Genomic DNA, 23,856 nt, shown 5'->3' on the forward strand with positions numbered 1-23,856 from the left:
CAGATATGGTAAACACGAGGAAATTAAATCTTCATCAGAGTACAAAACAAATTCTGGCCACAAAATAGAGCGAAACACCAACGTCAAAGACCTGGGAGTGATCATGTCGGAGGATCTCACCTTCAAGGACCATAACATTGTATCAATCGCATCTGCTAGAAAAATGACAGGATGGATAATGAGAACCTTCAAAACTAGGGAGGCCAAGCCCATGATGACACTCTTCAGGTCACTTGTTCTATCTAGGCTGGAATATTGCTGCACACTAACAGCACCTTTCAAGGCAGGTGAAATTGCTGACCTAGAAAATGTACAGAGAACCTTCATGGCGCGCATAACGGAGATAAAACACCTCAATTACTGGGAGCACTTGAGGTTCCTGAACCTGTATTCCCTGGAACGCAGGCGGGAGAGATACATGATTATATACACCTGGAAAATCCTAGAGGGACTAGTACCGAACTTGCACACGAAAATCACTCACTACGAAAGCGAAAGACTTGGCAGACGATGCAACATCCCCCCAATGAAAAGCAGGGGTGTCACTAGCACGTTAAGAGACCATACAATAAGTGTCTTAACTTTCATATTGTCGGTATTTTATACCTTTCTTACACAACTTGTCAGACACTGCAACATCATGGAATCTTGGTTCAGAGGACATCTACAAGACCTTCTTCACGGCTGCTGCAACTAACCCATCTCTTTGGGAAGGACCTACTTCCACTGGGGAATCCCGCCTACCAGTGACTGCCCTCGTCTGCTGCCCGTCCCTTCCACTGACGCCTATATAAACGTCAGTCTTCTTGCCTTTGCTCCAGATTCTCCTCCACCACGATGCTGTGAACACTAACTCCAAGGCCGAGGGACTGATTACCTCATCTTTTGTATATAGTTCTACTGTCTTCCTATTATGTCCTAGAATCTGTATTGATAAAGCCACTGGATGGCGAAACGTCTACAATAAAGATATCCAGATGTTGCACATGTGTCTTAACTTTCATATTGTCGGTATTTTATACCTTTCTTACACAAGTGTCAGGGGCCCGAGACTGTTCAACTGCCTCCCAGCATACATAAGGGGGATTACCAACAGACCCCTGGCAGTCTTCAAGCTGGCACTGGACAAGCACCTAAAGTCGGTTCCTGACCAGCCGGGCTGTGGCTCGTACGTTGGTTTGCGTGCAGCCAGCAGTAACAGCCTGGTTGATCAGGCTCTGATCCACCAGGAGGCCTGGTCACAGACCGGGCCGCGGGGGCGTTGACCCCCGGAACTCTCTCCAGCTAAACTCCAGGTAATGAATGAAGCTATGGAAAGGTACCTAATGAATATTGCTACAGTAAGGTACCTAGTAAATGTAGCTACAGAAAGGTACCTAATAAATGAAGCAACAGAAATGTACCTAATGAATAAAGCTACAGAAAGGTACCTTGTGACTTCTCGCATAGCTAACATGCATGTACATAATTACTGTGATCTGATCCTGTCTTTAATGTTAATGTAAATAGCTCAGCTTACCTTATTTCTAGTATATCTCCTTTCATTGTAATTGAAAAAACTAATTGAAGAGCGGGTATAATACATCAGTAGCGACCAGTGAAGAGGCGGGGGCCAGGAGCTGTGACCCGACCCCTGCAACCACAATTAGGTGAGTACAGTGTTGTAAATATGAAAACTCGAGGCTGAGGTGACGACAACACTGATAATGATCACTAACTACTGAACTATAACTCAGCTAGGTGGTTACCCTGGAGCTGCTGAGGAGTTCTTGATCCTAGGAAGAGGAGCTAACTTTCCTCGGATCACACCTCGCTGCGTCCCTCCCTCACCACCGTCATTACAGCCGCTTCAACACTCCTCCAGAAGTGTAAATGTGAGAGTTTGAACGAAAGAATAAAAAACAGGACGAAGTGTTGTGCAATTAACAGTATGAGTTGCGTTCAAAGTTGAGTGTAGCACAATGTGATACATGTGAAGGCCCCCCCCACGGGCCCCAGGGCTCCAGGACCCCCATTACTCCAGGACCCTCTTTGGCCCCTGAATACCCATGATCCCCCTATGGCCCGAGGTCCCCAGGGATCCCCATGGTCCCCAACCAAGGGCTCCTCTTATATAACTATTTTTGACAATTGTAGCACATTTTAATACCAGGGTTATGAATAATTTTCTTCTTGTTTGAGTTGAGGCCGCTGCAGCCTCATCAACTCTCACTTAACATCAATTTATTAACAATTTTACAAAGTAACGAATTATTTTCTAACCAGAATAACCAACATGAATTAAATTCAAAATAACATTTTGCTCTATTATTTTTCAACTTGAAAAATGTAAACAAAACTCGAGAAACATTAACTAGGAAAAATATAAGTAGGTTTTATCTTATAAAGTGAATAATGAAACATAAAAATAGATTATAGTGGGTTGATGATGGAGGTTGAGTTGGTAGGTGTGAGTGAGGTAAACAAGAGGGATGGAGTGAAGGTGTGAGGGAGGTTGGTCAGGTAAATATTCTTTATTACTAGCACTAAAATGCTTTATTATGCTACTCTGCTGGTGAAGTAAAGTGTGAGGGTGATGAAGGAGACGTGAGAGATTAACCGTACGAGGCTTGAGGGAAGGACGGGGGAGGGAGGGAGGATGAAGGTGACTGGGTGAAGGTGAAAAGGAGGGATGGTGTGGGGAGGGTGGGTGAATGTGAGGGGCGAGGGGAAAGGGACGGTGAAGCTGAGGAGGAGAGAGGGTGAAGTTGAGAGGAAGGGTGGTGGAAGGATAAAGGTGAAGATGAAGAAGGAAGGTAGAGAGGGTGCAGGTGAGAGGGAGGGAGTGAGGGTGCAGGTGAGAGGGAAGGAGGGAGGGTGCATGTGAGAGGGAAGGAGGGAGGGTGCATGTGAGAGGGAAGGAGGGAGGGTGCAGGTGAGAGGGAAGGAGGGAGGGTGCAGGTGAGAGGGAGGGAGTGAGGGTGCAGGTGAGAAGGAAGGAGGGAGGGTGCAGGTGAGAGGGAAGGAGGGAGGGTGCATGTGAGAGGGAAGGAGGTAGGGTGCATGTGAGAGGGACGGAGGGAGGGTGCATGTGTGAGGGAGGGTGCAGGTGAGAGGGAAGGAGGGAGGGTGCAGGTGAGAGGAAAGGAGGGAGGGTGCAGGTGAGAGGGAAGGAGGGAGGGTGCAGGTGAGAGGGAAGGAGGGAGGGTGCATGTGAGAGGGAAGGAGGGAGGGTGCATGTGAGAGGGAAGGAGGGAGGGTGCATGTGAGAGGGAGGGTGCAGGTGAGAGGGAAGGAGGGAGGGTGCAGGTGAGAGGAAAGGAGGGAGGGTGCAGGTGAGAGGGAAGGATTATTATTATTATAATCAAAAAGAAGCGCTAAGCCACAAGGACTATACAGAAGAGGGAAGGAGGGAGGGAAGGAGGGAGGGTGCAGGTGAGAGGGAAGGAGGGAGGGTGCAGGTGAGAGGGAAGGAGGGAGGGTGCAGGTGAGAGGGAAGGAGGGAGGGTGCAGGTGAGAGGGAAGGAAGGAGGGTGCAGGTGAGAGGAAAGGAGGGAGGGTGCAGGTGAGAGGAAAGGAGGGAGGGTGCAAGTGAGAGGGAAGGAAGGAGGGTGCAGGTGAGAGGGAGGGAGGGTGCAGGTGAGAGGGAAGGAGGGAGGGTGCAGGTGAGAGGGAAGGAGGGAGGGTGCATGTGAGAGGGAAGGAGGGAGGGTGCATGTAAGAGGGAAGGAGGGAGGGTGCATGTGAGAGGGAAGGAGGGAGGGTGCAGGTGAGAGGGAGGGAGGAAGGGTGCAGGTGAGAGGGAAGGAGGGAGGGTGCAGGTGAGAGGGAAGGAGGGAGGGTGCAGGTGAGAGGGAAGGAGGGAGGGTGCAGGTGAGAGGGAGGGAGGGAGGGAGGGTGCAGGTGAGAGGGAAGGAGGGAGGGTGCATGTAAGAGGGAAGGAGGGAGGGTGCATGTGAGAGGGAAGGAGGGAGGGTGCAGGTGAGAGGAAAGGAGGGAGGGTGCAGGTGAGAGGGAAGGAAGGAGGGTGCAGGTGAGAGGGAGGGAGGGTGCAGGTGAGAGGGAAGGAGGGAGGGTGCAGGTGAGAGGGAAGGAGGGAGGGTGCATGTGAGAGGGAAGGAGGGAGGGTGCATGTAAGAGGGAAGGAGGGAGGGTGCATGTGAGAGGGAAGGAGGGAGGGTGCATGTGAGAGGGAAGGAGGGAGGGTGCAGGTGAGAGGGAGGGAGGGTGCAGGTGAGAGGGAAGGAGGGAAGTTGCAGGTGAGAGGGAGGGAGAGAGGGTGCAGGTGAGAGGGAGGGAGGGTGCAGGTGAGTGGGATGGAGGGAGGGTGCAGGTGAGAGGGAAGGAGGGAGGGTGCAGGTGAGAGGGAAGGAGGGAGGGTGCAGGTGAGAGGGAAGGAGGGAGGGTGCAGGTGAGAGGGAAGGAGGGAGGGTGCAGGTGAGAGGGAAGGAGGGAGGGTGCAGGTGAGAGGGAAGGAGGGAGGGTGCAGGTGAGAGGGAAGGAGGGAGGGTGCAGGTGAGAGGGAAGGAGGGAGGGTGCAGGTGAGAGGGAAGGAGGGAGGGTGCAGGTTAGAGGTTAGGAGGTTGGGTGCAGGTGAGAGGGAAGGAGGGAGGGTGCAGGTGAGAGGGAAGGAGGGAGGGTGCAGGTGAGACGGAAGGAGGGAGGGTGCAGGTGAGAGGGAAGGAGGGAGGGTGCAGGTGAGAGGGAAGGAGGGAGGGTGCAGGTGAGAGGGAAGGAGGGAGGGTGCCTGCGAGAGGGAAGGAGGGAGGGTGCATGTGAGAGGGAAGGAGGGAGGGTGGGTGCATGTGAGAGGGAAGGAGGAAGGGTGCAGGTGAGAGGGGAGGGGGGAGGGTGCAGGTGAGAGGGAAGGAGGGAGGGTGCAGGAGAGAGGGAAGGAGGGAGGGTGCAGGTGAGAGGGAAGGAGGGAGGGTGCAGGTGAGAGGAAAGGAGGGAGGGTGCAGGTGAGAGGGAAGGAGGGAGGGTGCATTTGAGAGGGAGGGAGGGAGGGAGGGTGCAGGTGAGATGGAGGGAGGGTGCATGCGAAAGGGAGGGTGCAAGTGAGAGGGAAGGAGAGTGCATGTGAAAGGGAGGGTGCAGGTGAGAGGGAGGGTGCAGGTGAGAGAGAGGATGCAGGTGAGAGAGAGGGTGCATGTGAGAGGGAGGGTGCATGTGAGAGGGAAGGAGGGAGGGTGCATGTGAGAGGAAAGGAGTGAGGGTGTAGGTGAGAGGGAAGGAGGGAGGGTGCAGGTGAGAGGGAAGGAGGGAGGGTGCAGGTGAGAGGGAAGTAGGGAGGGTGCAGGTGAGAGGGAAGGAAGGAGGGTGCAGGTGAGAGGGAAGGAGGGAGGGTGCAGGTGAGAGGGAAGGAGGGAGGGTGCAGGTGAGAGGGAGGGTGCATGTGTGTGTGTGTGAGAGAGAGAGAGAGAGAGAGAGATGGTGCATTTGAGAGGGAGAGAGGGAGGGTGAAGGTGAGAGGGAGGGTGCATTTGAGAGGGAGGGTGCAGGTGAGAAGGAGGGAGGGTGCAGGTGAGAGGGAGGGTGCAGGTGAGAGGGAAGGTGCAGGTGAGAGGGAGGGTGCAGGTGAGAGGGAGGGTGCAGGTGAGAGAGAGGGAGGGTGCATGTGAGAGGGAAGGAGGGAGGGTGCAAGTGAGAGGGAGGGAGGGTGCATTTGAGAGGGAGGGAGGGAGGGTGCATGTGAGAGGGAAGGAGGGAGGGTGCAGGTGAGAGGGAAGGGGGAGGGTGCAGGTGAGAGGGAAGGAGGGAGGGTGCATTTGGGAGGGAGGGTGCAGGTGAGAGGGAGTGAAGGAGGGTGCAGGTGAGAGGGAGGGAGGTAGGGTGCAGGTGAGAGGGAGGGAGGGAGGTAGGGTGCAGGTGAGAGGGAGGGAGGGAGGTAGGGTGAAGGTGAGAGGGAGGGAGAGAGGGTGCATGTGTGAGGGAAGGAGGGAGGATTCATTTGAAAGGGAAGGAGGGTGCAGGTGAGAGGGAGTGAGGGAGGCTGGCAGGTGAGAGGGAGTGAGGGAGGGTGCAGGTGAGAGGGAGTGAGGGAGGGTGCAGGTGAGAGGGAGTGAGGGAGGGTGCAGGTGAGAGGGAGTGAGGGAGGGTGCAAGTGAGAGGGAGGGTGCCAGGTGAGAAGGAGTGAGGGAGGGTGCAAGTGAGAGGGAGTGAGGGAGGGTGCCAGGTGAGAGGGAGTGAGGGAGGGTGCCAGGTGAGAGGGAGTGAGGGAGGGTGCCAGGTGAGAGGGAGTGAGGGAGGGTGCCAGGTGAGAGGGAGTGAGGGAGGGTGCCAGGTGTGTGGGAGGGAGGGAGGGTGCCAGGTGAGAGGGAGTGAGGTAGGGAGCCAGGTGAGATGGAGTGAGGGAGGGTGCCAGGTGAGAGGGAGTGAGGAAGGGTGCCAGGTGAGTGGGAGTGAGGGAGGGTGCCAGGTGAGAGGAAGTGAGGGAGGGTGCCAGGTGAGAGGGAGTGAGGGAGGGTGCTGGTGAGATGGAGGGAGGGTGATAGAGGAAGGTAGGGTGAAGGTGATGAGAGAGGTTAAAGGTGAGAGGGAATGAATGTGGAGATGAGGGGTTGAAGGGGAGGGGGAAGGAGAGTGAAAGTGAGAGGGAGGAAGGGTGAAGGTGAAGGAGAGTGAAAATGAGAGGGAAGAAGGGTTAAAGTGAAGGGGAGGTATGGTAAAAGGAAGGGAGGGGGAAGATGTTGGTGAGAGGGAGGGAAGGTGCAGGTGAGAGAGAGGGAGGGTGCAGGTGAGAGAAAGGGAAGGTGCAGATGAGAGGAAGGGAAGGTGCAGGTGAGAGGAAAGGAAGGTGCAGGTGAGAGGAAAGGAAGGTGCAGGTGAGAGGGAGGGAGGGTGCAGGTGAGAGGGAGAAAAGTTGTTTCCTTGGAGTATACCTGGAGAGGGTTTCGGGGGTTAGTGCCCCAACGGGTTGGTCTGAGACCAGGCCTCGTGGTGGATCAGGGTCTGATCAACCAGGCTGTTACTGCTGGCCACATGCAAACTGACTTAGGAACCACAGCCCGACTGGTCAGGTACTGACTTTAGGTGCCTATCCAGTGCCTTCTTGAAGACAGCCAGGGGTTTATTGGTAATCCCCCTCATGTATGCTGGGAGGCGGTTGAACAGTCTTGGGCCCCCTGCCACTTATTGTGTTGTCTCTTGGTGTGCTCGTGGCACCTCTTTTCATTGGGGGAATGTCACATCTCCTGCTGAGTCTTTTGCTTTCATAGGGAGTGATTTTTGTGTGCAAGTTTGGTACTAATCTTTCTAGAATTTTGAAAATGTATATTATCATGTATCTCTCTTGGCTGCTTTCCAGGGAATACAAATCAAGGGACTTCAACCATTCTCAGTAATTTAGGTGCCTTATCATACTTGTGTGCCACGAAAGTTCTTTGTACACTCTTCAGGTCAGTAATTTCACCAGCCTTGAAAGGGGCAGTTAGTGTACAGCAGTATTCCAGCCTAGAGAGAATAAGCGATTTGAAGAGAATCATCATGGGCTTGGCGTCCCTAGTTTTGAATGTTCTCATTATCCATCCTATCATTTTCTTAGCAGATGCAGTAGATACATTGTTGTGATCTTTGAAGGTGAGATCCTCTGACATTATCACTCCCAGGTCCTTCACATTACTTTTTTTGCTCTGTTGTATGGTTAGAATTTGTTGTATACCCTGATACAGTTTTAATTTCCTCAAGTTTTCCATATCTGAGTAGTTGAAATTTCTTTTCATTGAACTTTATATTGTTTTGAGTGGCCCATTTGAAGATTTGGTTGATGTCCACTTGGAGTCATGTGGTGTCTTCAATGGAGGACACTGTCATATCAACTCGGGTGTCATCCACAAAGGAAGACACGGAGCTATGGCTTACGTCTCTGTCTATGTCAGATATGAAGATGAGGAATAGAATGGGAGCGAGTACTGTGCCTTGTGGAACAGAGCTTTTCACTGTAGCTGCCTGAGAGTTTACTCTGTTTACTATTACTCTTTGTGTTCTATTTGTCAGGAAGTTGTAGATCCATCTACCAACTTTTCCCATTATTCCTTTATCACGCATTTTGTGTGCTGTTACACCATGGTCACACTTGTCGAAAGCTTTTGCAAAGTCTGTCAATACTACATCTGTATTTTATTTATACTCTGCAGCATCCAGGACCTTGTCATAGTGGTCCAGTAGCTGGGACAGGCAGGAGCGACCTTCTCTAAACCCGTGTTGCCCTGGGTTGTGTAACTGATGGGTAGCTAGGTGGTTGACAGTCTTGCTTTTTAGAACCCTTTCAAAAATTTTTATGATATGGGATGTTAGTTCTGTTGGTCTGTAGTTCTTAGCAATTGCTTTACTGCCACCTTTGTAGAGTGAGGCTATGTCTGTTGTTTTTAGTGTGTGTGGAATGACCCCTGTGTCCATGCTCTCTCTCCATAGAATGCTGAAGGCACATGACAGGGGCTTCTTGCAGTTCTTGATGAACATGGAGTTCCATGAGCCATCTGGGCCTGGGGCAGAGTGCATGGACATGTCATTCATTGCCTTTTCAATGTCTCGTGGGTTTAGGATAATATCAGAGATTTTTGGGTCTTTCATAAAGAATTCATTTGGAATGTTGACCCTTGGTCTGGGTAATGGCTCACTGAACACTGAGTTGTATGGGATTTTAGTATCCCACTCGTGTGAGAGGGAGGGAAGGTGTATATGAGAGGGAAGAAAGGTGTATGTGAGAGGGAAGAAAGGTGTATGTGAGAGGGAAGGAAGGTGTATGTGAGAGGGAGGGAGGGTGGAGGTGAGAGGGAGGGAGGGTGGAGGTGAGAGGGAGGGAAGGAGTGTGTGAGAGGGAGGGAAGGTGTATGTGAGAGGGAAGAAAGGTGTATGTGAGAGGGAGGGAGGGTGCAGGTGAGAGGGAGGGAGGGTGCAGGTGAGAGGGAGGGAGGGTGCAGGTGAGAGGGAGAGAGGGTGCAGGTGAGAGGGAGGGAAGGTGTATTTGAGAGGGAGGCAAAGTGTAGGTGAGAGAGAGGGAGGATGCAGGTAAGAGGGAGGGAGGGTGTATGTGAGAGGGAAGGAAGGTGGGAGACGTGAGAGGGACGGATGGTGTAGGTGAGAGGGAGGGAAGGTGTATGTGAGAGGGAGGGAGGGTGTAGGTGAGAGGGAGGGAGGGTGGGTGCAGGTGAGAGGGAGGGAAGGGATGTGTGAGAGAGAAGGAAGATGTATGTGAGAGGGAGGGAAGGTGCAGGTGAGAGCAAGGCTGTGTGCAGGTGAGAGGGAGGGAAGGTGCAGGTGAGAGCAAGGCTGTGTGCAGGTGAGAGGGAGGGAATGTGTATGTGAGAGGGAGGGAAGGTGCAGGTGAGAGGGAGGGAAGGTGCAGGTGAGAGGGAGGGAAGGTGTAGGTGAGAAGGAGGCAGTGTGTAGGCGAGAGGGAGGGAATGTGTAGGGGAGAGGGAGGAAATGTGTAGGTGAGAGGGAGGGATGGGGCAGGTGGGAGGGAGGGTGAAGGTGAGAGGGGCAGGGTGAAGGTGAGAGGGGTGGTGAAGGTGAGAGGAGGGTGAAAGTGAGAGGAGGTTGAAAGTGAGAGGAGGTTGAAAGTGAGAGGGAGGGTGAAAGTGAAAGGGAGGGTGAAAGTGAGAGGGAGGGTGAAGGTGAGAGGGAGGGGAGGGTGAAGGTGAGAGAGGAAGGGTGAAGGTGAAAGGGGGAGATTGATGTTGAGAGGGAGGTTGAAGGTGAGAGGCGGAGGTTAAAGGTGATAGGGAGGGCGAATGATAGAGGGGGGGGTGAAGGTGAGAGGGGATGGTTGAAGGTGAGAGGAGGAGGGTGAAGGTGAGAGGGAGGGGAGGGTGAAGGTGAGAGAGGAAGGGTGAAGGTGAAAGGGGGAGATTGATGTTGAGAGGGAGGTTGAAGGCGAGAGGCGGAGGTTAAAGGTGATAGGGAGGGCGAATGATAGAGGGGGGGGTGAAGGTGAGAGGGGAAGGTTGAAGGTGAGAGGAGGAGGGTGAAGGTGAGAGAGAGGATGAAGGTGAGAGAGAGGGTGAAGGTGAGAGGGAGGGTAAAGGTGAGAGGAGGGGGGTTGAAGGTGAGAGGGAGGGTGAAGGTGATAGGGAGGGTGAAAGTGAGAGGGGAAGGTTGAAGGTGAGAGGAGGGTGAAGGTGAGAGAGAGGGTGAAGGTGAGAGAGAGGGTGAAGGTGAGAGGAGGAGGTTGAAGGTGAGAGAGGTATTGAAGGTGAGAGGGAGGGTGAAGGTGAGAGGGGGAGGGTGAAAGGAAAGGAAAAAAAGACAATAACAGCAAGAAGGCAGGAACATAAATAAAGTGATAGTGATGGAAGGTGGAAGCAGGTAGACAGAAGGTTGAAGGTGAGGAGGGAGGCTGGAGGGGCAAGGGAGGGACAATGAAGCTGATAGGGAGGGAAAGTGCAGAAGAGGAAAAGGAATATTGAAAATGAGAGAGGGAGGATGGGTGTACATGTAGATGGATGGAAGTTTATTCAGGTACAGGTACACATAAATACAGTTACATAAATTATCGTACATAGCAGTATGTATATAGATTATCCACCAGGATAACCCAGAAAAGTCAGACAAAGTGACTTATTTCCATTGCGGTCCTTGTATTTCCATTGGGGTCGTTGTATTTCCATTGGGGTCCTTGTATTTCCATTGGGGTCATTGTATTTCCATTAGGGTCCTTGTATTTCCATTAGGGTCCTTGTATTTCCATTGGGGTCCTTGTATTTCCATTGGGGTCCTTGTATTTCCACTGGGGTCCTTGTATTTCCACTGGGGTCCTTGTATTTCCACTGGGGTCCTTGTATTTCTGCAGGGTCCTTGTATTTCTGCTGGAGTCCTTGTATTTCCGTTGGGGTCCTTGTATTTCCATTGGGGTCCTTGTATTTCTGTTGGGGTCCTTGTATTTCCGTTGGGGTCCTTGAATTTCCATTGGGGTCCTTGTATTTCCATTGGGGTCCTGGTATTTCCATTGGGGTCCTGGTATGTATGCATGTATGTATAAAGAACAAGAAGTCACAATACCATGTTTAGAATAATATACAAATAAGCTGCAAACTGGAGAGAAGTTTACAATGTCTGGATGCAAGAGGCTGCTGACCATATACGTATTCAAATTCAGATTCAAATTTTTATTCTTCTTATGGGTATAAAAATAATGTAGTTTACATTTAATAAAACATTGTGAGGCATAAAAGAAAACCACTAGTATGCAATACATTGCAGGCAAACTAATGCTAATGCTTAAAGTCTAGTTAAGAGTTAGACATAGACTATTCTTATGCAGCAAGTACAATTATATGTACAGTGGAACCTCAAAAATTGAACGTATCACATATCGAACATTTCGAAAATAGGACCATTTTTTCGAACAAATTGTGTCCCTATTATCGAACGCGCCCCTATTTTCGGACCACCGGGTACGGGACCCGTCTGCCGCCCGCTCTGTCCGCGTCCCCGCGCAGGCGCCGTGAGCAGTCTAGCTTTGTTTATGCTTGAGTGAACACTAACCTGCGCTCTCATTCACACATTTTATGATTATTTCGTTGTGTTTAGTGCTTGTGGGACTGTGAAATAAGCTGCCATGGGCCCAAAGAAACTTGCTAGTGGTACCCCAGTGGTAAAGAAAGTGAGAAACACCATAGATGTGAAGAAGGAAATAATACAGAAGTATGAGAGTGGTGTGAGACTTGTTGAGCTTGCCAGGATGTATGGGAAAAACAAGTCGACCATCGGTTCTATCCTGTCAAAGAAAGAACAAATCAAGGAAGCTGATGTTGCGAAAGGTGTTAACATAGGGAGTGGATGAGGCGCCTTCTTCAAAGATTAAGGAGATTTGTGCCAAGTGGAATGATGTCCAAATGTTTGTGCAGAAGTACCACCCTGAGCAAGCTGAAACAAGCCATCTTTGCAACAAGTTCAGTGACAGAACCATGTCCCATTTTAGGGAAATGTTAAAGAGGTGCCAGAAACAGAGGACTGTGGACAGTTATTTTGTGAGACATGGGTCCAGTGACTCTCAAGCTGGTCCTAGTGGCATTAAAAGACAGAGAAGGGAAGTAACCCCAGAGAGGGCTTTACCTGAAGTCCTCATGGAGGGGGATTCTCCTTCCCAACACTAACCCCAACTCCCTCTCTCCTCCTCCCTATCTTCCAGATGCCATCACCAATCTTCAATAAAGGTAAGTAAAAATGTTATTTTATATGTATTACTATACATAATTAAAAACTATAGTATTTGTTGTATGTAAAACTGTAATTAATCTCTATAAAATGTAATTTTTGTGTGAATATTTTTGGGTTTCTGGAACGGATTAATTGTATTTCCATTATTTCTTATGGGAAATATTGCTTCGATTTTTGAGGTTCCACTGTACAGTAAAAAGGTAGCTATGCTTTAATGTGTAATAAATATTTGAGAGACCATTGAGAGATGTTTACATCCATAAAGTTCTTGTTGTATTAAACCTGTACAGGCGGGTCTCACTAATACAGCAGGATAGGTTCTGGGCAACTGCTGTAAAGTGAAACCTTAGCATTTTTTCACTCTCAAATGCATATAAAAGCCTGATAACATGTTTACACTATCATATATTAAGTGAGCAATAGAGCTAGGCCTAAAAAATGCATATACAGTACACACATTACTTAAAATATTTTTCTCCTTAGCTTATAGTGAGTGGTGAACATATTTATTATAGGAAATCTGAATAAATGAAGAATGGGTATAATTGAAAACTGCTGCATTAATGAAATGTTGTAAAGTGGGGCCCTCCTGTATATGAACAGTATATTAGATATTAAATAATATGCACTGGTACTCCTGTGAGTGTAATAGATGTGATGACTGCTACTGTATTTGTCTCTTATTTATGTGCTGTTGTTGCTGATTATTCTCTGTTTCTCCTAACAGGGGAAGCTTCAATGAACTACCAAGCCCAGGAGATACTGATGGAAGAGCCAAACAATGTACATGCAATGAATGACATCATATTGACTCAAGTGAAGAGTGAAAATGTACTGCACACTGAGTGATGAGTAGTGATGTTGTAGTGGGTAACATTGCAGCTTGAAATAAGTGAAATGTGAAGGCGCAGTGACTAATGCCAACATGATTATGATGAGCAGTAAAAGAGATATAATCTAGTGTGACCAACCTTGTTGAGTGTCTGCAATTTTAATGGCATATGAATGATATATTGCATGTGTCATGTGTCTGATCTGACAGTCAAAATGTCTCTCCAGATAAACACAAAGAGGTGCCTGGAATCAATCTGCCTTATTGCCTACAGGTTTAAAGCTAGTAATATATTTTTGTTACAAAGAATTAAATTCCCTCATGGATATTGGAAACTCCAAGATGCTGTCTGATAAGACAGGCGAAGGTTTTAACAAGTTGAGATTGTTAGAAATGGATTGTCAGGTACACGGCTGCAATAAATTGTTTAAGTGCTTCCAGTGCGGGAAAGCCTTTTCTAAAAAGAGTAGTATTGTGTGTCACATGAGGCTTCATACTGGAGAGAAACCATTTACATGTACACAGTGCAGTTGTACATTCGCACACAAGAGTACTCTCTTAAATCATTCAAGGCTACACACTGGTGAAAAACCTTATGAATGTGAGATCTGTCTCAAGAGATTTCGTCAGAGATCCAATTATTATCTGCATAAGAAAATTCACACCAAGGAAAAATCATTTGAGTGCGACATATGTAGTAAGAAGTTTGCACAGCGTGTTCACCTTACCACACACAAAAGACTTCACACAGGAGAAAAACCCTACATCTGTAAAGAGTGTAATAAAGGATTCTCACAAAGGTGCCATTTGAATAGACACCAAACTGTTCATGTCAGTGACAAATTTTACAGCTGTGAAATATTTGATAAGAAATTTGCTTCTAGTGACCATCTGAGATCTCACATAAGAAGTCATACTGGTACACAAAAAAAGAAGTCAAAGCACAGTAGAAGTTTTGCAGAGAAAAACACTTTTAATAGTTTCTTGAAAGAAGATGGGCTCAATTTGGCTTCATCAAGCAATTATCCAGATAAATCAAAGAAGAAGCAGAACCTTGAGTGTGAGTTCTGCCATAAAAAATGTATAAAAAAGTCTCATTTGAGGCATCATATCTTCATTCACACAGGAGAGAAACCCTACAAATGTACAACTTGTAAAAAGAAGTTTTCAGAGAGAGGCAGCCTCAACCGCCATATGAAGCTTCACTCTGGCACTTGTCCTAACACAATCCTGCTCACAGGATGTAACATCTTCAGTAGCAGTGTTTTAGACAGCAAATGTGGGACCAACTTTCCCATGGACTCTGCCTTTCTCATGAACCACAGGGCAAATACAACTGAATTAATGCTACAAAGAACTGGAAATACACTGGAAAATGATGATAAATCAGATTTGGTATGTTCAGAAGAGACAAGAAGCTACTTAACCTCTTTAGCAAGTTCAGCTAGATTGGATAACGTAGGTGTGAATGATTTATCAGAAAGAACTGTTCCTTTGGTTAAAAAGAGAAGAAAAATACATTCATCTGTACTGGTTGATGAAAACTATTCAGATGTTAACAAAACAGCAGAAGTGGAGCCACACTTGCCTGGGGAACCAGTGAGTGTTAGTGATGCCAGATCAGGACATCTGCAAATATTGACAAAGAAAGAAGAATTAGGAGAACATGTAGTATCTGGCAATATATCGTATATTGAGCATTTGAAAGTTACTTCCAAAACTGAAGAATATCATTTTGCAGAGAAAGCCAAAGCAAAAATATATGTCAGTAAGGAAGCAGGAGCCATAACTTGTGAGTTTATGGTGACTAAACAGTGTCCTTATATGAGTAAATATCCATCCAAATGTAAATATCTTGTAAATAGTAATGAATGTGAGAACCAGTTAGAGGAACATACTAGATGTTCATACTTTTGTAACAATGTAGGTTCAAGAGTTTCTTTATTTTCAGGGATACCTGTATTTCCAGGTAAACTTCTAGCCCCAACAGAACCTGTACTTTCAGTAGCATGTAGATTCCTACCCTCAGAGGTGCCCGAGGCTTTAAATGAATATTTACCCCTGGTGGACACAATTGAAACAGGTGAATTTTGGCTACTAACAGACCAAATTGATTCAAAAGAATTTTTTATTTCAGAGCCTGAGCCTGGCTGTTCCCAACAGGTCACAGTTGAAGAGCATACAGGTGACAGACCAGTGGAAGGTATCAGTAAGGTTACACCTAGCAGACAGGCTGGAAAAAATGGGCAGGAAGTTACACTGCCTTACCAATCTTCCTCAAGAAAACTGTGTGGTTGGTCACCATCCTCGAGTATGTTAGATGTGAGCTTTTTCCTCCTCGACCAGCAGGTGAAGGAAGAAGGAGCTAGATGTGAAATAGGCATCAAGGAGGAGGTGGATGTGGGGGATGAGATTTTTGATAGTCTCTGATCCACATCTCTAATGCCAACCTAGTCAACACATATTTAGTTCAAGCCTACTCCAAACACCTCTAACCCAAGCCTCCTCCACATGCCTCTCACTCAAGCCTACTCAACACCACTGACTCCACCATGCTTCACATCCCACTAACCCAAACCTGCTTCACACACCTCTAATTCAGGATCCACACACCTCTAACACATCTCAAAAAATCTTAAGACATGAAATACATTCAGCAATTGCCAAAGCACATTTGACATCTCAGGCAGGTACCTGATGCACACCAACATCTTGGACAACACTGTGGTGAACCTGAGTTAAAGCAGCTTAAGTACCTGCCTTAAATTTAAAGATGTAAGTCAGAGTTGCTGTTGAATTTGTATTTTTCATGATGGTGAGATTTCATCATCTTCCCACTCTACTTGGAGAGAGGTACTCTTATCTCAAGCTTAATATTTGAGTGTAATGGACTGTGTCCATCAGAGTATACACTAGATAAATGGTTCAGAGAACAGACAGGATGATGAGTTAGACACTTGTGTGTTGCACAAGTGTAATTTTTACAGGCATTATTTATTTCACTTTGGGATGTCTCTGAAGAGGCTGTATCAGTATAATGCCTACATGCTGTAAAGACCATATCTCTGAGGAGCCTGGGATCACTATTATACATACAGCCTAGGAGGAGGCTGGGATCTGGGGCTCACCATTCTTCCAATAATGCTTCTTCATACACAGTTGACAGTTGGAGATTTGTAATACTTAGTACCAAACATACAACACATTCCTCATATAACATGCACAGGTGTGGCCTATTGTACAAACCTGTGTTGGCACCCTACAGTTGAATCCTGGAATTCACATGCTTCATAATCATAGTAATTCAATTATCACCATTTTTTTTCTGAAATTTAGAGGATGTTTCATTTCATCCCGGTCCACTGTTAAGTGATGTGGGACTTGATAATTTGTCCAGGATGATCTTGAACATTGTTCAGCTTTCAGTTAGTGGGTTAGCTTTGAAATTGTTCCAGACATGGTATTGTGATTTTTATTCCTTTATAATACAATGCTTGACATTTTGACTCAATTATATTTTTGATAGTTTGACAACATTCTGGAGTGTTACGGATAGGGTGGGTGTGTCTCAGTGTAGGGTAGTGGATGTATAGGTGTATTGCAAATGGGTATAGATATAAATACCCATTATACAGACGAGGTTTTATTTGGATTAAGTTTTGCTTGGGTAAAGCTTTATCAAGTTGCGAACAAGTTTGGTATATATGTTGATGATGATAATAATAATAATAGAAGAAGAACAAGAATAAAAAAGCAGAAGCAAAATAATAAAAATAATAGGATAAAGCTCAACCCCAATTGAAATATAGTCACAGTAAAAGCTTGTTGTGCATGTTGTGTCATTATACCCATATCGTATAGGCTAGCTCATGGTGGCTGCACTGGCTAGCTCATGGTGGCTGCACTGGCTAGCTCATGGTGGCTGCACTGGCTAGCTCATGGTGGCTGCACTGGCTAGCTCATGGTGGCTGCACTGGCCCAGGTAACCGTGGGGTGGGCAGAGACAGTGGGCAGATACCTGGGTGTTAGCTGGTGTGCAGAGACAGTGGGTAGATACCTGGGTGTTAGCTGGTGGGTGGAGACTGGGTAGATACCTGGGCGTTAGCTGGTGGGTGGAGACAGTGGGTAGATACCTGGGTGTTAGCTGGTGGGTGGAGACAGTGGGTAGATACCTGGGTGTTAGCTGGTGGGTGGAGACAGTGGGTAGATACCTGGGTGTTAGCAGGTGGGTGGAGACAGTGGGGAGATACCTGGGTGTTAGCATGTGGGTGGAGACAGTAGGTAGATACCTGGGTGTTAGCTGGTGGGTGGAGACAATGGGTAGATACCTGGGTGTTAGTGGGTGGGTGGAGACACTGGGTAGATACCTGGGTGTTAGTGGGTGGGTGGAGACAGTGAGATAGATACTTGAGTGTTAGCAGGTGGGTGGAGACAGTGAGTAGATACCTGGGTGTTAGCTGGTGGGTGGAGACAGTGGGTAGATACCTGGGTGTTAGCTGGCAGGTGGAGAAAGTGGGTAGATACTTGGGTGTTAGCTGGATGGTGGAGACACTGGGTAGATACCTGGGTGTTAGTGCTCTACCAGCTGGTATACCTGGGTGCACTACCAGCTGGTATACCTGGGTGCACTACCAGCTGGTATACCTGGGTGCACTACCAGCTGGTATACCTGGGTGCACTACCAGCTGGTATACCTGGGTGCTCTACCAGCTGGTATACCTGGGTGCTCTACCAGCTGGTATACCTGGGTGCACTACCAGCTGGTATACCTGGGTGCTCTACCAACTGGTATACCTGGGTGCTCTACCAGCTGGTATACCTGGGTGCACTACCAGCTGGTATACCTGGGTGCTCTACCAACTGGTATACCTGGGTGCTCTACCAGCTGGTATACCTGGGTGCACTACCAGCTGGTATACCTGGGTGCACTACCAGCTGGTATACCTGGGTGCACTACCAGCTGGTATACCTGGGTGCACTACCAGCTGGTATACCTGGGTGCTCTACCAGCTGGTATACCTGGGTGCTCTACCAGCTGGTATACCTGGGTGCACTACCAGCTGGTATACCTGGGTGCACTACCAGCTGGTATACCTGGGTGCACTACCAGCTGGTATACCTAGGTGCTCCACCAACTGGTATACCTGGGTGCTCTACCAGCTGGTATACCTGGGTGCTCTACCAGCTGGTATACCTGGGTGCACTACCAGCTGGTATACCTGGGTGCACTACCAGCTGGTATACCTGGGTGCTCTACCAGCTGGTATACCTAGGTGCTCTACCAGCTGGTATACCTGGGTGCTCTACCAGCTGGTATACCTGGGTGCACTACCAGCTGGTATACCTAGGTGCTCTACCAGCTGGTATACCTGGGTGCTCTACCAGCTGGTATACCTAGGTGCTCTACCAGCTGGTATACCTAGGTGCTCTACCAGCTGGTATACCTAGGTGCTCTACCAGCTGGTATACCTGGGTGCTCTACCAGCTGGTATACCTGGGTGCTCTACCAGCTGGTATACCTAGGTGCTCTACCAGCTGGTATACCTGAGTGCTCTACCAGCTGGTATACCTGGGTGCACTACCAGCTGGTATACCTAGGTGCTCCACCAACTGGTATACCTAGGTGCTCCACCAACTGGTATACCTGGGTGCACTACCAGCTGGTATAGTGTATGAAATTTATCATCCTAGTTTTAATACACTATACAGTACAGTATTATCATTTTTATAACATTGTACAAACCTTTCATGAGGCATGTTAACATAGTCATGAAAAACTAATACTGTACATATTTTGACATATCATAACCTTTGTTATCCCCATGATAAGTGAAGGACACTGTACATATACGTACTTGGTTCAAATATTTGTAGCGCTGTACATTTTCTGAGTGGCTGCAACATAAGTAAAAATATAAATAATGTGTGTATGTATATAATTATATATTTATATTAATGCTGGCTGTCTCCTACTGAGGCAGGGTGACCTGGAAAAGAAACACTTTTGCCATCATTCACTCCATCACTTTTTTCCAGAGGTGCACAGACACTGCAGTTCAGATGCCCCTTCGAACTAGAGAATATTCCCATCTCCTTCAGAGTGCAGGCATTGTACTTTCAACCTCTAGGACTCCCAGTCTGCCTAACCAATTTTTCAGTCTTGTCATAAAATGTTACTTTGCTCACACTCCAACTGCTCATCAAGTCTCAAAACTATTTGCTTCTGCTCACTCCTATCTAACATGCTCGCCTGTGCCTCATGCATGTCCATACATACATACATGCACAGAAACCAGTAGTGGGAGAATGATTTTGCTCTAGGTCTTTTGCATTGCATAATACTTCTATAGGAGGATTGCAATGAAGGGAATGTAATTCAAGAGACCCCAAACAGGTGTGTTATACACACATATATGTAGATTGTGAAGTACGTACCTGTATACATAAATACGTAGTATATGCAAAAGTTAAATTACGTTTACAGCAGCAGTTTCTGCTTGATGTCAACACAGAAGATCTCACATTAGTTTACTGAAGTTTTCCTACATTTTTTGTACATTATATAACATGGATGTGTGCAACTTAACTGTAATTTACATTGTAGTACACTTCTATACTCCTTTAGCACCTGACAGACTTATTTATATATGTACTTGACATTCCATGAGCTGAACATACTTTGTATTCTACCATCTTTATACACAACTGGAGTGTGGATTCATTTAACACAAAGAGCAATGTAATGAGAGCAACAAAAAAAATAGCTTATGAAAGATTTGATAACGGATTAGGAGGGAGTATAGAAGAAGTGAATGTGTTCAGGCATTTGGGAGTCAACTTTTCAGAGAAAGGGTATGTGAAATATGAAGTGAACAGGGAATATACCAGAGTATAGTGGTACCAACATACTTATATGGGTGTGAAGCATGGGTTTTAAACGTTGCAGCAAGGAGGCTGCAAGCAATGGAGATGTTGTCTGAGGACAATGTGTGGAGTGAATATTATGCAGAAAATTTGCAGCTTGGAGGAGGTAAAGGGTTAGTCAAAGTATTATCCAGATGGTCAAGGAGGGGTTATTGAGATGGTTTGGGCATTTAGAGAGGATGGAGCAAAACAGGATGACTTGGAGGGAATATAAATCTGTAGTGGAGGGAAGGGGGGTAAAGGTCATCCTAGGAAAGGTTGGAGGGAGGGAGTAAAGGTGGTTTTGTATGCAAGGGGCTTGGACATCTTATAGGCATGTGCAAGCATGTTGGATAGGCATGAGTGGAGGCAAGTGGTTTTAATGACCTTACATGCTGTTGGAGTGCGAGGAAGGGATTTGGGGAAACCAATTAAATGGACTTGAATCCTGGAGGTGGGAAGTACATGCCTGCACTCTGAAGGAGGGGCTGGGACACTGAGTTGTAATGTCGGCACATCTCTGGAATGGCAGTAATACAATGAACGATGGTGAAAGTGTTTCCTCCTTTTTTTGGGCCGCTGGAAAAAGAAAAAGAGTATCACATAGTTTGTCTTTCAGCAAAAATGTATGTGGCATCATGCCATTATGAGGCTGACTTTCTGAGCTGTGACACATGCAATAATGCATCTCATTTGTATATTTTATACCTGCTAGAAAACCTATTTGTGTTCCAACTGACCCATAATAATGCAAAATGTTAGATTAATACTCTGAGTGTGGGAATGTCATCTAGTCTCTGGGCTAAAAGTTCTCTTTCCATTAACCATATCTTTCCATTGACCATCTGTGTGCTTGTGGCAGGAAGCATCCCTGGCAGATGCTGAGGATGCAAAGAATATACAGGAGGACCCTGCTTATACAGGAGGTTAGGTTCCAATCTACCACTGTAAGGCAGAAAATCGCTGTAAATTGAATCAGACTTTTTTTTAACTTTTAAATACTTATTTACACTATCATATATTGAGCAGTAGAGCTAGGCCTAAAAATTGCATATACAGTACACACATTACTTAAAATATTTTCATCCTTAGCTTATAGTGAGTGGTGAATATATTCATTATAGGAAATCTGAATAAATGAAGAATGGGTAAAATTGAAAACCGCTACATTTAAAAAAGTGCTGTAAAACGAGGCGCTCCTGTGTATAGTTCGTAAAATGTTTGATTACATCTCATAAAGTATGTCTTATGAATGGTACTTCATCTTCATGAAGGTTTCACTGTAATGCATTCAAGGACAAACTAAGATATTTCACATAATCACTTAAGTTTTAATTTAAGTGAAATTCCTGAAATGCCCCGGCATGATAGTGGCTTTCTTTGTACGTACTTAACAAATCAAAATTGTAATTACACATTGTAACCTTTGCAAAGAAATAAAATCTTTATTCTTTAATGAATATGGTAATGGAGGTAAAGTCATTAGTCGCATGAAAATCACAAGTGTTGTGCATTTTCAAAATTTAGATGGCATGGTTGAGGAAACAAGTTTGTTAATTTTTATGTCATGTGCATGAGACAGGAAACTTATAAAAATGTGTTTGTTTCCACATGTTGAGTTTAGAGAGTTGTGTACTTACATCATACAAGGTTGAGTGTAGGTACTGTTAGTTGGTTTAGAAAGACACGTAAGCAAACACTATGGCATATTTATTAGAAAACGTTTTAGTCCTGGGACCTTGATCACTTTTGAGAAGTGATCAAGGTCCCAGGACCGAAACGTTTTCTAATAAATATGTCATAGTGTTTGCTTACGTGTCTTTCTAAACCAACTTGTCGGTATTTATTACCAAGGTTTATACCAGGTACTATTAGTGTACTTACATCATACAAGGTTGAGTGTAGGTACTGTTAGTGTACTTACATCATACAAGGTTGAGTGTAGGTACTGTTAGTGTACTTACATCATACAAGGTTGAGTGTAGGTACTGTTAGTGTACTTACATCATACAAGGTTGAGTGTAGGTACTGTTAGTGTACTTACATCATACAAGGTTGAGTGTAAGTACTGTTAGTGTACTTACATCATACAAGGTTGAGTGTAAGTACCGTTAGTGTACTTACATCATACGAGGTTGAGTGTAGGTACTGTTAGTGTACTTACATCATACGAGGTTGAGTGTAGGTACTGTTACTTACATCATACAAGGTTGAGTGTAGGTACTGTTACTTACATCATACAAGGTTGAGTGTAGGTACTGTTACTTACATCATACAAGGTTGAGTGTAGGTACTGTTACTTACATCATACAAGGTTGAGTGTAGGTACTGTTACTTACATCATACAAGGTTGAGTGTAGGTACTGTTACTTACATCATACAAGGTTGAGTGTAAGTACTGTTACTTACATCATACAAGGTTGAGTGTAAGTACTGTTAGTGTACATACATCATACGAGGTTGAGTGTAGGTACTGTTAGTGTACTTACATCATACAAGGTTGAGTGTAGGTACTGTTACTTACATCATACAAGGTTGAGTGTAGGTACTGTTACTTACATCATACAAGGTTGAGTGTAAGTACTGTTACTTACATCATACAAGGTTGAGTGTAAGTACTGTTAGTGTACTTACATCATACAAGGTTGAGTGTAAGTACCGTTAGTGTACTTACATCATACGAGGTTGAGTGTAGGTACTGTTACTTACATCATACAAGGTTGAGTGTAGGTACTGTTACTTACATCATACAAGGTTGAGTGTAGGTACTGTTACTTACATCATACAAGGTTGAGTGTAGGTACTGTTACTTACATCATACAAGGTTGAGTGTAGGTACTGCTGTGTACTTGTAGTACATCATATAATGTATATTTACCATCTTATTAAAGCATTTAAACATTTACTATACTACTCTTACACCCTTGTGTGTTATTTTATCTTTAACCACATTGAATGACAATATCAATACATAACTTATTGTAATAGTATTGATAGAATTACCAATAATGTGTTAGGTAATTGGAAAAAATATGCAACTAATGTGGCATTTTATTGTTGCAACATGGGTCATCATTAGCCAGTTCAGTACGCTCCTGCGACTCTGATCATCACAACTCGTCAGAATATAGATCAGTCACATATAGCCTTCCATTACTGTTAGCCCGGTGATCCTCAACCTTTCTACACAAGTGGGCCACATTTGATGGTCAAATATATGATGAGGGCTGCACGGTTGTGTTGACATTATCCAGTGTGGCATCTACATAAAAGTGAATTCATAATTTCACATGAGGGCCGCATCCACTTCCTAGAAGGGCCATATGCAGACCATAGATTGGAGACCCCTGATCTAGCCAATCTCTGCCTCTCCTGGGTGGTTGCTTGGTTAATTGGGCTTCAAGTCTACTACATGAGGGTCATTAATGTTGTATGCAACCTGTTCACCACCAGTCAAGAATACTTCAGGACTTCAAAAAAAGATTACTACGTATAAACTCAGTATATACTATATTATTAGCTCTTCTCCAGTCCTCGACGAGGTGCCTTGTTGGCAGTGAGGGAGCTCTTGATCCAAGGAAATGGGTATATCTTTCCCTTGGATCGATCCCTATTGCCTCATATGCCCTTACAGTTTTAGTGTTTTCCCCTGATTATACTAATAATTTTGCAGTGTTAGGTGGCCACTCATGCCTCCAGATACACCCTGACAACTCTAAATTTGTATTAATTACACAGTCACACTTATAGGTTCTTGAAGAAAATAACCATATTCAGTGTAGTAAGTCTACTGACACATGCTAGGCAGGTCCTCCCCTCACTCGACCAAAATGCTCATTATAATTAATAAATTATAAAATTGAAGCATGGTTTTGTTCATTAGTGTAGAAGCCTGTTACTACTACTATAGAAATAGCTTGCACATAAATTAATCACACTCAGGAGACATGATTATGACATAAAAGATACCCATTATTATT

At 46.0% G+C, this 23,856-nt stretch overlaps 1 protein-coding gene across 5 annotated transcripts; it reads left to right on the top strand.

The window, feature by feature from the left end:
* The first annotated feature begins 1,796 nt into the window (after positions 1–1,796).
* On the top strand, positions 1,797–22,795 carry LOC128684939 (uncharacterized). Of its 5 annotated transcripts, none has more exons than XR_008406440.1 (3): positions 2,448–2,502; positions 12,869–22,295; positions 22,376–22,795. XR_008406440.1 is itself a non-coding variant. In XM_053771309.2 (2 exons), the coding sequence occupies exon 2, from the start codon at positions 13,295–13,297 to the stop codon at positions 15,401–15,403; it is 2,109 nt and encodes a 702-aa protein (XP_053627284.1). In that variant the 5' UTR covers positions 1,797–1,874; positions 12,869–13,294; the 3' UTR covers positions 15,404–22,795. The 5 variants fall into 5 exon arrangements, 2 of the variants coding, with proteins under 2 accessions (XP_053627284.1, XP_053627283.1); XR_011393909.1 differs by having other exon boundaries at positions 12,869–22,260; XR_008406441.1 differs by having other exon boundaries at positions 12,869–21,537; positions 21,742–22,795.
* Positions 22,796–23,856: the final 1,061 nt, after the last annotated feature.

The sequence above is a fragment of the Cherax quadricarinatus genome, chromosome 5, assembly GCF_038502225.1.
Source record: "Cherax quadricarinatus isolate ZL_2023a chromosome 5, ASM3850222v1, whole genome shotgun sequence".
NCBI lineage: Eukaryota > Metazoa > Arthropoda > Malacostraca > Decapoda > Parastacidae > Cherax > Cherax quadricarinatus.